This window comes from Carettochelys insculpta, chromosome 31 (assembly GCF_033958435.1).
Source record: "Carettochelys insculpta isolate YL-2023 chromosome 31, ASM3395843v1, whole genome shotgun sequence".
In the NCBI taxonomy this organism is placed as follows: Eukaryota; Metazoa; Chordata; order Testudines; family Carettochelyidae; genus Carettochelys; species Carettochelys insculpta.
Window position 1 is genome coordinate 7521231 of NC_134167.1, and position 15818 is coordinate 7537048.

Below are 15818 nucleotides of genomic sequence, written 5' to 3' on the forward strand. Positions count from 1 at the left end.
GTCAACATCCTTGTGAAATCCCCATTGCATCAGTGAGAAACTGAGGCATGCTAAATTTAAGTATCAGATTTTTACACCTGGGGCCCCTTTGCCCTTATTCTAAATCACCACTAAGGCTAGCTCAGCATTACAGGAGGATGCTCAGGGGAGGAGAGCCCTGGAACAACCTGAGCAGACCAGATGTGGATGGCTAATTATGACTGACAATGTAATTAAAGGTGACTTGATGATACTTCTCTATAGATAGGAGCTTTTCCTATTGCTGTTAACAATGGCATCTCACGGCTAATTAATAGCAGTCAGTAATCTCCTGCTTGTGTCACACCTGTTGCATCATACTCATGAACTGCAGTCATTGGATGTGAGCTGTTCCCCTTTCGCCCTGCACTGTGCCAGCCCCGCTCTGCAGGCTGCCACTCCTGGGAGGTACTTAGCCCTCTACCGTGACCGACCTTCTCAAAAGGGCCGCCGCATTCGGCCGGTGTCAGGGGCGCAGCCTCGCTTGTTCAGCTCCACCTCCGGCAGCCGTTGGCCGACGGGGAAGAGTTGCGCATCGCGATTGGCCGAGATGAGGGGGGCGGGTGTGTGTGGCGGAAGTCGAGCTGGGCGGAGGCCTCTGGGGGAGGATGTGGGGGAGAGCAGGGATGGCAGCGGGCGAAGGCCTGGGTCCAGCGCTCAGGGCGGTGACGGAGCGGGTGCAGCAGGCGGCGGCCCGGCGGCCGCAGGTGAGAGGGGCCGCGGGCACCGGGGTAGGGTCCCGGTTGGTGCACCCCCTCCCGCTCCTAGCAGCCAAGTGGCAGAGCCCCCCCCCCCAGTCCTGGGCCCCCCAACACCTCGCAGGTCTCCCGTGCTGAGCCCCCTGTCCCATGAGCCCTCCAACATTCCCCGCTGGCCCACCGTCATGTGCACCCCCATCACGGATGCTACAGGTGTCCCTCTATTGTGCACGGTTGCTGGGGCACCCAGCAGCCCCCGCATTATGCCCCCCCACTCACTGGGTCCCCTGCCCTATGGGCTTCTCTGCTGGGTTCCCTGTCCTAGGGCTTCCTCCCCGCTTGGCCACCATCCTACGGGCCCCTCCAGCATCTGTCGGGGCGAGGGACAGGACAGTTCCATCCTATGGGGCTCCCCACCTCCCCCACATGCTGGGCGTCCTTGTCCTATGAGCTTCCTGGCACCCTCACCCACGGGGACCTTGAGCACTTAGGGGAGCAAAGCATCACTGTCTTATGGACCCCTTGCGTTCCCACCTGCTGGGTGCCCTAGCCCTGGAACAGGCAGGGCATCTCTGTCCTATAAGCTCCTTAGCACTCCTACCACTGAAGCAGCCAAGGGCTTTTTCTTGCCTGTCAATACCCCCACCTAATGGCCCCTGGATGTTAGAGTGAATTTCTGGGTGAAGGCTAGTGGGAGGGGCTGATGCGGTTTGGGGCGGGCTGGTTGGCTGGGAGGAGGCTGCATGTGGGAAGGGGTGTTTAAGGTGGGCAGGGTGAAAGGGGCTTGGGTAGGATAGGTGACTGTAGAACATTTCTCCCCTCTCTGAGGTGGCTGGATTCTCTCTTCCCTTCCCTTCAGTTTGGTCTGGCTTCTGTTGTTCTCCCCAAATCCAATGAGTTTGGCCAGTCTTATGCTCATAACTGAAGCTTCCCGGCTCCTGTAGGGGTTGCTGCCCTCCTTATGCCCAGGGCACATGTTCCCTGTTACCTTTTGAAACTATCCCCCTTCCCCATCTGCCTTGCAATGGCCTATACTAATCAGGTCTGTCTCGTGCTGCAAGGAGCGTGGGTGGCTGGTGGGATTATCCCAGCCCACGTATTTTTGTGTCCTATCTACTGGAAGGAAAAGAAAATCAAGGAGTTTTTGCCTTCCCTGAGGGATTCTGGTAGCATAGCTAATCTAAGCATTCTGGTAACTTTCTCCCCATTGTCATCTTTGGCGGAGCTCTGGCTGCTTGGGTGCCATAATGCAGAGCTTGAGAGAAAGCTCTGCTTTTTCTGCACTGAGGGTTTCTTGCTCTTCTTAACTACGTGCCTCATTGAGCAGTGAAAGGTCAAGAAATGTCTGTCGAGGGTTGGCTATAAAAAGAGCATGTCAAAAGCACATGTAAGGCCACATCAATGGAAGCAATATTGGTAAGCTAATGAATATGTTAACTGACATGTTGAGCATGATTTTGTACTTCATGTGGACAAGGACAAATCTGGTTAATGATACACAGTCTACTTGTAGCAAACTTCATGAGCAGCCAAAGATTAACCCCAACCATTGTTTCCCTGTAAGAGGAGTGCTTCTGGTGGCCATCTAGGTGCTGCCTAGCTGATTAGTAGAGCACTCACAGCCAGCAGCATGTGATCCTACTGATGGTGCACATCATTGCAAGTCTTGGTGCACATAACAAAACTTATTCTGAAGTCCAAATCTTCTAAGAGGATGTTTGTTCTCAGTGTAGACATAGCCAAAGTGTCAGGTAAGATTGCTGGACCTCATCTACCAGGGGTGCTATTTCTGATTAACTTATTCTGTGGATGCTGGCATGCTGGAATAAGAGTGGTTTAGTCCAGATTAGTTTATTCCATAATGGAATAAGAGCAGTCATATGGGGTTAATCAGGAATAGTTACCCTGCTTTAAATTAATACTCTGCCTTATTCCGTAAGTCTCTCGTGTGCAGGTAAGCCCTTAGTGCAGGGGTGGGCAAGATACAGCCTGCCAAGTTGCCAGATCCAGCCCATGGACTGCCCCACTGGGACCCTCGGACACTTAGCAGAAAGCTGCTAAAAGCAGTGTGGGGCTTCCTGCTCCATGTAGCTCTGTGCTTCGGACCCCAGAGGCAGGGGGTCACCTACCCTCAAGCACCCAACCACTGTCCCAGACCCTGCGCCCTCTATAGAAAAGTGCAACTCTTGACCACTTACAAAATCTTGGAGTGCACCCCCCTACATCAAAAATTATTACCCACCCCTGCCTTAGAATGTCTCATCAGCATGGCTTTCTGACCCCAGGAGGAAGAGACCCTTGTCAAGTTGCTTATTAAGTTCTCCTTAGTTTAGTGGCGTACTGGTGCAAGGTTTTCTAGAATACAGGCTTTTGGAGAGAGAAGGGATGGTTATTTTAAGTAGCCTGCTATTTGGGTAACTCTTATTCCACTAGATCTTGAATAGCCCTCTGAGCTGAGAAGCCAACTTGAGGGTTCTGTGCTGCTGCATGCCGTTGACTCCTCACCACTGCTTTCTTGAACAGGGTCTCCCTGCTGTGCAGCCTCGACTCGTGGCTGTCAGTAAAACCAAACCTGCAGATATGGTTATAGAGGCCTACAACCAAGGGCAACGCAGTTTTGGAGAAAACTATGTAAGTGCCCCCACCTTTCTCCTGTTATTTCTTGGGCTGTAAAGCCAGAAGGGATAGACATTTAGCCTGGTATATTGCATGATAAATACTGCAGAATTTCACCACCTGAATTCCTGCATCTGGCCCAAAAAGTTGAACTGTATCCTGCTTTTTAGAAACTCTCTGACATGCATACTCTTTCGTGGGGTGAACCTATAAGCTTTAGCCCAGGGGTAACTAGTAAAAGTGGGCTGGGTTTGCTTTTGTGGACTGGAGCATTTTTCTTTGTTAAGGTTGATTAATCACCACTATATGAGTTCTAATTTCTTGACACCTACTATAGTTCCTTTCTAGATAGCAGGACATAATGACAAGGGAAATTGTCTGGGGGTGTTGCCCAGCAAGTCATAACTCAGGGCTTTGACATTTTGTGGCTGGGTCTTTGCTTACTTCCTGTCATGTTTTTTGCAATTAAAACCTGGGCAGCAGGGTCAAGAAGGGAGAACTGTAAGCCATGCCCGCAACTGTGATTTTATAAGAACTAGACATTTCTGTACCAGGCAACAGCACTTCAGGCCCACTGATGGAGTCACACAGGCCCAGTTTTTCAAAGAGGCCTGGAACTCTGGCCACTGTTGCTGCCACTACTTCAGCTGCACACAGCTCTCTGGCCTAAGCCCTGTCCCTTCTGCCTTTGGTGTCACCCCTTCAGGGGGCATGGCACCAGGACCCCTCCAACTTGCCTCAGAGCACACAATGGCTGTCTGCCCTGCTGCAGTGCTGTTAGCTGATGGAAAGGGATGCTAGCTTGTGGCCAGGTGAGAGGAGAGTCAGGGTGGAATCCAGTCATGCATTCTTGATAAAGTGGTGAGAGGGTACCCTGAGAGAGTGATGTCTTGCTTGCAGTACAAGCAAGAGTACATTGACTAACTTCAGAATGGTCTTCTGCCAAATGCCTGAGCCTGCTTGGACTCTCAGCTGAGTGGTGATTGTGTTTAAACCTCATGTACCATGAGCTGCTCTTGATGCCAATGTGTTACATCCCATGAACATTACTGGGTACAGCAAAGGAGCGATCAGTCCACATCTCACCATTTGCCCCATACGCACTCCGTGGGAAGTCCATAGTCATGTATTTGCAGGTATTTTTGTAAGGCATGTCCCAGGAACAGTGATAGTGGCACAGTACCTCTCTCTCCTAGCAGCAGCTGGGGAAGTGCCTGACGTCATTTTAATGAAAGCATATCTTTAATTCACTCAGGTTCAAGAGTTGCTAGAAAAGGCATCAGACTCCAAAGTAAGTATACTGGCTTTTCATGTAGTCTTCTCCCCACTCCTGCAGTATTTTTACAGTTATTCAGACATTCCAGCCATGTGTTAAGAAAGCAAGGTGGAGGCTGTTTGCTCCATTTGTGCAGGAAGGGGGCATCCTTAGCTGTAGGCCTGTCTGTTTGAACTCTTAAGGATCCAGTAGATGAGCACACAGAGTGAAGAGGCTTGTGTGTGGACCCTGCATTACCAAAAGCGATCTCTGCTACAGGAGTGACAGAGGGTTCTCAAGTTGTAAAGATCAGTGATAATGACTTGCTTTTGAAAAGCCACATTGTATGGTTAGTTTTTTGGCCACATTTTGCATAACATTCTGTTCTTTTACTCCAGGGGTTGGCAACCAAAATAGCAAGAGGAGACATTGTTTCCAGTTCAGTCAAAAACTCTAATTCAAGAGCCACAATGCATGTGAATACAAGACAGTCCTTAATAAATAACGTCAAACCATACTTCTTGTAACTCCTGTTTTAAGAACAGACCACACAAAATGATTTGTAATACGATACATGTTTACTGCAGGGTGTTCACAAACTTTTCACATTGTTTCTTCACACTTTGAATGTGTCTTTGTATACCTGGCTTCCTGACTTTCACACCCAAACCTTCTCTCTATCTCTGGAGGATGCTAGGAAGAGTTATCCAACATTTTGAGATCACATATCATTCGCTGTTTAGATAGGAGTTGTTTGTTTTTGGGCTTTTAGACGTCCACCATTTATCAAAATAATCAGGAGGGTCTTATGTTTCCACTTTGCAATTATAACATCGGGAGCCACAAAGAAGTCCTTAAAGAGTTGCACCACAGGTTGCAGACCCCTGCCTTAGTCCATCTCACAGGAGTCAGCCTCACTAGCCCCAGACACACAGTTTGAGCCAAACTTCCTTCAGTACATTTCAGCAGGGAGTGCTGAGAATTTTGTTTTTGTTTTTTCCCTAGAGAAAATCAGCCCCACATGTATTTTGGTTGGTGAAAAGATTATGGTTCAAACCTGAATAACTTTTGCTCTCTGTTCTCAGATTCTGTCTTCATGTCCAGAGATTAAATGGCATTTTATAGGCCATCTGCAGAAGAGCAACGTCAACAAACTGATTGGTAAACTTAATTTAACTTCTTTATCCTCAGTGTCCTGAGGCAACAATTCTTCCTGTGTTATAACTTGCCAGATTAACCCAGTAGTGCAGTTGAGTACAGGCCAATAAAACATGGTCCTGGCTTTATGTTTTCAGTCTTATTTCTGTCTCCTGTTATCTCTTGCCATAGTCCACCCCTGGCAGGAAGTAATTCAAAGTAGCTCGGCTGGTTCATTTGTTGTGCAAGAGACAGGGAGCCGCTGAGATGGGAGCTGAGACTTTGGGATCTGTGATATTCCCCTTTGTCTGCAAGACAGAACTGCTTCTGCATTAATGAATTTTCACATACATTAAAATACAATGCAGCCTGTGGAACTCATGTCCACAAAACATCAAAGACCAAGAGCCTAGCAGGACTGAAAAAAGACTAGACGGTTGCATGAGTAAAGGGACTATTCTGAGATTTAAAGACAAAAATTTTCCAAAGTGCCTAAATGAGGCCGTGATTCCACTAGAAAGTGTTGTCTGGGGCAGCTACACAGCAAACCCTCCTAGTGTTGATGCAGTTCATATGTACCAATGGGTGAACCTTCCAATAATGGGTGAGCCTTCTGATATAATTACTACCAGTTCTGCAAGAAAATAATCTATGGCTATGTTTACGCTACAAGGGTGAGTCTACCTGTTAGATCAGCTTACAGCCACTGGAGTAATTCTCCATGCTACCCCTCCTTCCATCAGCGCTGTGCATCCTCACCAGGAGTGCTTCCACTGATTGAAAAGGGGCAAAGTGGGGGCTGAGAGCTCCAGGGCTGTCAGCTCCACAGCAGAAACTCAGCTGCACCCCCCAGGGCTTCCCACCTCCCAGCTAAGGGTGGTGGCCCAGCCACCCAGGGCTTGTTGCATCCAGCGGGGAGATCTGCACATGTAGTTTGTCTGGCTGCTGGGCTCCCTGTGAGGAGTCTGGGTGACAATCTGGCTTGGAATGGAAACCAGGCAGCAGCTGAACTCTGAAGCTGTTTTTCTTGTCAATTTCATAGTTCCAGTGGAGACATGAAACTGGCAAAAATGACAGCCAACAGCCAGTTTGAGGCATTGCCCTAACTACACTATTTCCTTTGGCTGAGGCAGTTTTATGATGTCTGCATAGCAGGAGAGTTACATCAGTGCAAGGAGCATTTCAGTATGTACACCTCCATTATTCTGTCAACACTACTCTGTAGTGTAGACAAGGCCTGGCTCAGAAAAAAAACACTCCTCTTCTGGTATTACTGCTTGTACACTATGGCCTTTTTGGACCCAACTATATGGCTTATGGTTGTGACTTTTTCATACTCCTGACTGACAGGGCTATGATAGAAAAACTTATGTGGGGACCAGGCCTGGGACTTAGGTGCTTTGGAAAATTTTACTCAAGGGTATAAAAGTTGTGGAAGGGTGGTGAAACCTCCTGGGCGTGCACCAGTTTCTACTGAGCATGAGAAAGAAGTTGGGGAGTAGACTGTCTCAGATCTACCTGCTGCAGGTTTGTTTCTTCTGACACAGGCTACTGTGGGAGAAAGGACATGGAGATGGATGTGGCTCTGACCCAGTCCCATCTGGCAAATCTTAAGTCCAGTACAGAGCAGTATTTCACTGATCCCTGGATTAGGGTATCTTTGTTGTTTGGTTAGTATGTAGCCCAAGCTCTGTCTTTGCTGGGTCACTATAATGTCTTAGAAGAAAGAGGGAGAAGATCTTCCATAGCAGAGCTGAATATTCCCAAGAACAAGAGAGGCATATTTTGGCATATGCCATTTGCAGCAAGTAGTCAGGCTGAACTGCCACTTTCTGCTAAATTGGCCTACAGTAACGTTTGTGTTCCCCAGAAACTGAATGTGCTGGGAAAAGGCTAAACTCTGTCTTTGATATGTGGTGCTACAGCTGTGGTGTCCAACCAGTTCTGAAGCAGTACTTGTTATGCTGGCCACTGCTATAGCAAACTAGCCACATTAGTCTGAAAATATATTTATTGTTCAATCCAATTAGCCCCACTCAATTGGCCAAATAGCTACATGTGGCTACTGGCTATTGTGTTGGACCCCACAGCACCAAGGAATTGACTGAAGCTTCATGGAAAGCTTTTGAAGAGGAGATTGTTTTGTTTCTGTACCTGTCATGATACCTGTCTGCATGTTAGCTAGTTCCTCTGCCCCTGCTACTTCCCAGAGAGAGACGCATGACTTCAAGTGGGGAGTAAACAGCGGGAGCGGATGATCCAAGGAAAGACCACCATGTTCCTTGTACAAATGCTCTTGGTAAACAAAGAGCAAGGCAAGAAAATACAGTAAGTTCTGAGTGGGTAAACAGAACTGCAAGCTAAATGGTCACATCTGTCACTTTAAGCTTTTAGACAGTGCTGTTGCTGGTTAAATCCTCTTTCAGCCCATTTCTTTTCTTAACAGAAAGATTCAGCTATTTCGTTCAGTTTGTAATCTGAGTTTCTCCACCTCTGTGACCAGTGGTCCCTCTAATATTTTCTATCTGGGGGCAGAATAAATTTTGTTATTGCATCAAGGCATGTGTGATGTGCCTAACTAGTAGAAACACAGGCTGCCGGCTGTGGGTACTCTGCTAATCAGCTGCACAGCACCTGAATCTCTCCTGGACAGCCACCTGAGCACTTACCTTACAGGAACGCTGTCTGGGACCTTTTTTTGGCACTGTGGAGCTGGGTGCCACTTGGCATTTACCTGCTGCCCTGCCATACGTTCCCAACGTGCTGTACAATCACAAAGTAATACTTACAGCTCTTGTGAGAAAGGGTGGCACTGTTTGTTTCATTTAATAGATGGGAAAACAGATGGGAGGTGAAGATAATTGCCCCAGGCAAATGTCCTGTGTCTGGGATTGGGACTTGGGAAAGCCTGGCAACAGTTAACAAGAGACAGTTGCCAGTCATGGCAGACAGTGGTCCTGCTTCTGCCAACTGAAAGTTTCTTCAAATCTGCCTTATTTCTCCCTAGCCATCCCCAATCTGTTCATGGTGGAAACAGTGGATTCTGTGAAACTGGCAGACAAAGTGAACAGCTCATGGCAGAAAAAAGGTTCACCGCAGCAGTTAAAAATCATGGTGCAAGTTAACACAAGTGGGGAAGACAGTAAGTGGTCAGACACTTGAGCTGATATTTGGTTGCCCTGTTGATAGGTAAACAATATAGCTGGGTTTGACTGATTTCTGTACTTAAAGAGCTACTGTAGTTTAGGTCTGGAATTCAACCTGCTCTGCTTTCAGTGTTTTAAAATAGTAGTGGAGGACAAAAACGTCTGTCAACACATCACTGTAATCTAGATATAGTTTAGGAAATTGGGAAGGTGGTAAATCCTGCTGGAAAACAGGACCAGTAAGGCTTTGCTGGCATCCCCAGGACAGCTAATGCTATTCTTATGTGGGTCTGGCCTTCACTGTGCAAGAAGCAAAATGTTTGTTTCCATTGCCCCCTGAAACGGGGGGAGGGCAGTTAAGCTTAGCTAACAGAAATCTGTGTAATCCCAGTGTCTGGTTTGATACTGCTGTAGGCTATAGATTTTGGTGGGCTAAATTACCACCAAGTGAGAGTTCTGTCTAAGCAGGCTCTGTTTCTCAGCAGGAAACTTGTGATGGAGTTTGGTGCTTGTTGCTATTGTGGCTATGCCTTCCTTTTCAGGTAAGCATGGTCTCCCACCGGGAGAAACAGTGGGAACGGTGGAGCACATAATCAAGGAATGTCCAAACCTGGAGTTTGTGGGTCTGATGACAATTGGCAGCTTTGGACATGACCTCAGTAAGGGACCAAATCCTGACTTTCAGGTAAGACCAGGTCTTCAGGATTGCTGGAAATCAGTGGCAAGATTGGCTAAACTCTGCTCCCAAGCAATGTCATTCTGGCAGCAAGCCTGGCCAGGGCATGTGGCAGACAGAGAGAAGTGGGTGCAGAGCTCAACCGAACTGGCTTTGTTTAGAACAGACCAACACTGCACCTCTTATAAGAGGAAGTACAGCTACTAGGCACCCAGCTGACCAAGACTGCACCATCTCCTGTGCAGGGAGGCAAGGGAGCAGGTACATAGTAGCAGGGGAGAGAGATGCACTATCCAGTTACAGAATGCCCAGTTCAGGGCTCCTGTTTCCTAGCACTTACAATTTATAAGGCTGACTTGCTGGGAGAGAAACTAGTATGGCTGTAAGTATGACAGCACACTGGCTCTGTGGCCATGGGGTCAGAACTCCAGCAGCAGCTGAATTTCAGTCCCCCTCTTCAGGGACAGGTTTAAGTTTCAAAACCAGAACTGATCCCCAGGCCCAGCTCTATGGCTTCTGCTTGGGCCTCTTCTGCAGAGGGCTTCAGCCCATGTCTGTAGAGGAGGTGTCTCCAGCAAAGCCTCCCACTTATCTGGTGGAAGAGTCCCCTTTCAGGTCCCTTCCCAAGTCCCTGTGTCTCCTGCAGGCAATCTCCTCACTGGGCTGCTTGCTGACCTTTCATCAGAGGACCCAGTGATCTTCAGCCTATGCCTGAATTCCTGGCTTGGGTCCTAGTGCCTGGGAGAGGCATGATTAAACACAGTTGCAGTTAAAAACCAGCTTCCTTAAAGAGCCATGCCGCCATTTGATATCAGCTTTATGCTGCAAAGAGTTCTAGTAAGTCTGTACTACAAGTACGACATCTGGGGCTACACTTCTGTAGTGGAAATACTGCATTGCCGGAGAGGGCTTTTCCACCACTCCCTGAAGTGTGAATTTTTCAGACCTCTGAGCACTGTTCCCTCTGATCTTTTCCATCTATATGCAGATTACGTTTTTCTATGTGCACCAAGGCATGTGTGAATGTGCACCACCAATAGAAAAAAGCTGTGGGCGCTCTGCTAATCAGCTGGGCAGCATTTGAATTTCTCCTGAGTGACAGCACAAGCGCTCAGCTTAGCGGGAACACTGCGACTCTGAAGTCTAGCTAAGTTTTAGGAGTAGACGAGGCCTTGTCAGGATCAGGAAGAGGTTGGTGAGTTGCACGGGTTGTTCCTTGTATTGGAATGAATAGTTTCCCTTTGGCTGAGGCACATAACCTCTCTAATGAACTCTCATGTAATTACAATATAGAAAACCTCCTTAGCTGAGTAAGCATAGCTACTGCCAGTGTCACTTGCATGTGGTAACTAATGAAATGTTTGACAAGTCTTTGCCAGGTGTTGGAAGGCAGTGAATTGGTGTTTGGTGTTCCAAGTCTTTAGACAGTATCACAATCTGAGATCAGCTCCTATGTGCTAGGTGACATGTTAGCTGACATGGATGGTCCCCACTCCAAAGAGTGGATGTTTAAAGAGTGACAGTAAAGCTCGAAACGAAAATAGCCTCCAGCTTGCTCCAGTGTTCGCTCCTTAATATGCGGCGTTTCTAGAACGTTCTTTGTCTTCAAAGTGCTTTTCAGACCATAGTCACAGTCCCCTTTCTGGCTGGTAAATGGTATTTTCCTCCTTTCCAGAAACAGAGAAACTGAGTGATCTAGAGGTGACTTGTTCACGGCTGCGAAGGCCAAGGGTGTCAGCACAGGGATGAGAGTTGGGAGTTCTAAGCTGCAGGCTAGTACAGTGTCACTGTGGAGCAAAGCTTTGCTGTTCAGGTATAAATCCCTGGCAAGAAGCTTTGGAAATGGAAATGCTGAGGCACTCTTATCCCTGGAGATGCAAAGTTGTCAGACTCGGGGACTTACAAAGAGGTAGAACACAACAGCTTGGTCCTTTGCATAGTCCCACCAGCCTTCTAAGGAGGATGTATCGAGGACATTCATAGTTGTGGTGATTGCTTAGGAAACGTACTGAATGGCCTGGCCAGGGCAGATCTGACTTCAGGCACAGCTTCCACCATAGTTTGCCTTTGTCTTCTGCTTTGAGGGCCCTGTGTTTTGAGCCAAGTGGTCTAACCCTGTGCTGAATGACCAGGCCTGCTTCAGGCACACTGCTGTGACTCTCATAGCCCTTGAGAGGACGTGAGGTTTGGTATGTGGCTTTTCACTAATGTGGTCTGTAGCTAAGCTGCCATGTAAATTGCCAAAAGCTCAAAAGGCGCATTAAAACCAGGCAGGAGTCATAGAGAGCAGGGAGAATGGAACCTGCAGCCAAGAAGAGGGCAAATGAAATTTAATGTGGGTAAGTGTAAGGTAATGCACATTTGGAAAAAATAACCCAAATTACACGTACAACATGATGGGGTCAAATTTAGCTACGACAGATCAGGAAAGGGATCTTGGAGTTATAGTGGATAGTTATCTGAAGACATCCACGCAGTGTGCAGCGGCAGTTAGTAAAGCAAATAGGGTGTTAGGAATTATTAAAAAAGGGATAGATAATAAGACAAAAGATATCATACTTCCCCTATATAAAACTATGGTACGCCCACATCTTGAGTACTGTGTGCAGATATGGTCTCCTCACCTCAAAAAAGATATGTTGGCATTAGAAAAGGTACAGAAAAGGGCGACTAAGATGATTAGGGGTTTGGAACGGGTCCCATATGGGGAGAGGCTAGAGATACTGGGACTTTTCAGTCTGGAAAAGAGGCAATTGAGGGGCGATATGATAGAGGTATATAAAATCATAAATGGTGTGGAGAAAGTGAACATAGAAAAATTATTTACCTTTTCCCATAATACAAGAACTAGGGGACACCAAATGAAATTGATGGGTAGTAGGTTCAAAACTAATAAAAGGAAATTTTTCTTTACACAGCGCACAGTCAACCTGTGGAACTCCTTGCCGGAGGAGGCTGTGAAGGCCAGGACTCTATTAGGGTTTAAAAAAGAGCTTGATAAATTTTTGCAGGTTAGGTCCATAAATGGCTATTAGCCAGGGGTAAAGTATGGTGCCCTAGCCTTCATTACAAGGGCAGGAGATGGATGGCAGGAGACAAATCACTTGATCATTGTCTTCTGTTCTCCTTGTTTGGGGCACCTGGTATTGGCCACTGTCGGCAGACGGGATACTGGGCTGGATGGACCTTTGGTCTGACCCAGTGTGGCCATTCTTATGTTCTTATGCTCCAAAGAAGGATCTAAAGCTTGTTCGATGACACCGTGAAAAGGATTTGGGATGCCTATCAAGCAGTGTGTGATGTGCCCCTCGTTTCCTCTTTCAGATGTTGATATCCTTGCGACAGGTCGTGTGTGAAAAGCTCAATATCCCCATTGAAAAAGTGGAGCTGAGTATGGGCATGTCCACAGACTATGAACGTGCAGTAAGTTTGGTTTCCTTTGGCCGCTGACACAAGCTCCCTTTAGGGATAATGAGAGCACAGGCCAGGGATCAACCAGCCAGACCATGCAGCCCATCTCGCACTGAGATTCTGAAGCTGAGTCTCCTTAAGAGCACAGCAAGCTTAACTGTAAGCCTAGAATTGGGTCATTGCAGGTAGACCTCTGTTTGATTTGTCATGATCCTTCCCAGAGTAAGAATTGCTCCAGTGACTTCCACATTAGCATGACTTTGAGTGCAGGTTCTGTTAAGGGCGCAAACTGCCTATCTGAGGGATCCCATCCCTGAGCCTGTCTCAATTGCTAATGTATGTCGTTGCATCACTCTCATGTGGTAGGGCAGTGCTGTTATCTCCATTGTACAGTGGGGAAACATAGGCACACAGATTAAGTGACTTGCCCATGCTCTCTCAGGGTGTATGTAGTAGAGCAAGGAATGGAATCTGGGGATCCCAAGTCCCCGTCTAGCACCCTAAACCCTGGGTCTGTCTTCTCTCTCTCTCTCTCTCAACCTGAACTGCTTGAGTCTTCTGGCCCAAGACAAGTCTGTTTATAGCAGAGAACTGCTCTGAGCATGGGAATGAGGCTAGTCTGTTTGCTAACTCATTCCACTCTTGGGTACCTTCTGCACTATGACTAAATGATCAAAACGGCCAGTTGAAGCCCAAATGTGGAGCTGAGATTGCACATGGGACTAGTGCATTCTTGTGTGTCCTAATGGATAAGCCCCAAGCTGGGTTACTGCTAGGGCTAACAGCCTGTGGGACAAAGTTGTATGGAGCCACCATTTCTGAGGGCTGTTTTGTTCTCTCTTCTGTCTACAGATTGAGGTTGGATCCACAAATGTGCGGATTGGAAGCATTATTTTTGGAGAGCGGGACTACCCCAACAAACCAGCCAACGCCAAGGCCCTCAGTGAGGCTCAAAGCCAGTCAGAGACTTTGGCAGCACTAGGGCATTAAATTGAAGGAGGAGAGCTGCTCTAACCTCACACCAGGGAAACCTCACTATGCACTTTCACCTCCTTCCGTAGTTACAGCTTCTCATGCTGGCAAAAGGAAACACCTGCTAATAGAACAGGGGCATCAGAATCCATAAGGATACTTTGTGTGTGAGTAACAACCTGCAAACAACCAGAACACTTGTGATTGAAAAGTAACTTTTGTGTCTTAGCTACTTTTAAGGACAATCACTGTATTGGATAAACTAATTAAACACTAGCATTGAGTTATTAACGGGCCAGAGGCATTTCCAGCAGCCTCAAGCGACGACATTTTTTAATCTGAGGAGCAGTTTGCCTGATGGATAACTAAACTCTGGTTATCCAGTTTTGTCAGAGGCATTGCTAAATAGCCACTCATTTGAGGTGACAAGGTTTGTGGCTCGATATCTACAATACCTGTAAGTAGACGCTACTTGGTAGAGACATACCAATAACTCCTAACGGGAGTGACGCTGACAAGAATAGATCTGCTCTGATAACGGACAGATGAGTGAATAAAGAACACAGTTACTACTATGTCATTGGCACCTGCTTTTGGCACATTAATTGGAAAGTACGAGTGTATTGGTTGGCCAGAGTCTGTATTTGTCCTCTCCAGACTGGCCTTGCTAACTCGTATCGCTGGTAACATATCTCCTCCTGTCTTTGTAGGCCACTTGTAAGCCTTTCATTTTTTCCCTTTTTAAAGTGTTGATGTGAGCTGTTTACATACTACCTGGTAAATCTGGGCGCAGTGCGCTCTTCTGGATAGAGCGGGGGACTGTGTCTCAGGCTCCTGGCTCTGCCATTGGCTTGTTCTGTGATCTTAGGCAAGCCACCTAACCGCTCTGTGCCTCAGTTTCCCCATCTCTAAAATGGGGATAATAATACTGCCATACCTCTCCGGGGGAGTGTGAAGCGTGGTTGTTTGTAATGTGTTTGAAACCCTCGGAGGAAAGCTGTTGCAGAAATGCAAAGTATTATTACCCCATTATGTCCAGATGTACATGAAATAAGGCATATTGCCCCTGCACAGATGCTGTAATATAGCTCCCAAATCTTTACATTCATTTATTCATTGGTCCTGACTGTTGCTCTTTCTAAAATAGAGCAAAATGCTCTTCCCTCACTGTAGCTGTTTCATCCAAGCTCGGATACAAGCTCCCATCCTGCTTGCAGCCCTCTGTTCCACTGACAGCATTTACAGCTGATGCATTTTGACAATCGACTTTGGGGCCTTGTCTGTTGCTGGAATGAGGCTCCCGTAGTCCTCAGTAGCAATAACTGCTTTTCATGACAAAAGGCTTCTCTCTGTGTGCACGTATTTAGTTAAATCAGCCATGGGTGTTATCTTCTAAATGTGACTGGAAAGAACGCACTCAAATCAACCTGTCCTGCTCTATAGTTTCAACCCTGCATGCAGTCTGCTCAGCCCTCCTCAGAGCTGCACAGGGTGGTGTGTGATCGAGTACATTAATAAAACTGTTGTGGATTTGAATGCCATCTGTGCCAATTGCAAAGCCATTAAAAGATGTTATTTTTGTGTTCCGGTGTTTTGGATGAACACTGCGGCACAGTTGCTAATTGCCACGCATAATATGGGGCGATGTTCAGGGAGACAGGCGTGTTTCTGAACAGGAGGTTGCTTTGAAAGGCAGCTGAGGGGAAGGACTGCTTGAACTGAGGGAAAAGTCAAGACAAACTGTAGGGGGGTCCTAAATGAAGTGCACAGTTCTCTTTGTGCCTCGAGGTGGCACTGTCCCCCTAATGCTGTGCAGCTGTACTTACAGCTAGCTTCAGAGGGAATGTTTACATGCAAGTTGTCACATACAGGTTAAAACAGCAGGTAAG

At 47.2% G+C, this 15818-nt stretch overlaps 1 protein-coding gene across 3 annotated transcripts; it reads left to right on the plus strand.

Annotated features, from left to right (window-relative positions):
• The first annotated feature begins 614 nt into the window (after nt 1-614).
• On the plus strand, nt 615-15514 carry PLPBP (pyridoxal phosphate binding protein). 3 transcript variants are annotated; one of them, XM_074981641.1, is made up of 8 exons: nt 615-725; nt 3240-3347; nt 4588-4623; nt 5673-5748; nt 8732-8866; nt 9413-9555; nt 12871-12969; nt 13810-15514. In XM_074981641.1, exons 1-8 carry the CDS (start codon nt 627-629, stop codon nt 13945-13947), a joined length of 834 nt encoding a protein of 277 aa, XP_074837742.1. In that variant the 5' UTR covers nt 615-626; the 3' UTR covers nt 13948-15514. The 3 variants fall into 3 exon arrangements, with proteins under 3 accessions (XP_074837742.1, XP_074837743.1, XP_074837744.1); XM_074981642.1 differs by lacking the exon at nt 12871-12969; XM_074981643.1 differs by lacking the exon at nt 8732-8866.
• Nucleotides 15515-15818: the final 304 nt, after the last annotated feature.

Bases quoted from the DNA above. Each gene is read 5' to 3' on its own strand.
- PLPBP (XM_074981641.1), top strand. From the start codon at position 627: ATGTGGGGGAGAGCAGGGATGGCAGCGGGCGAAGGCCTGGGTCCAGCG. The intron at 8,867-9,412 runs GTAAGTGGTCAG...CTTCCTTTTCAG, and splicing joins TAACACAAGTGGGGAAGACA to GTAAGCATGGTCTCCCACCG. The intron at 12,970-13,809 runs GTAAGTTTGGTT...TTCTGTCTACAG, and splicing joins CCACAGACTATGAACGTGCA to ATTGAGGTTGGATCCACAAA.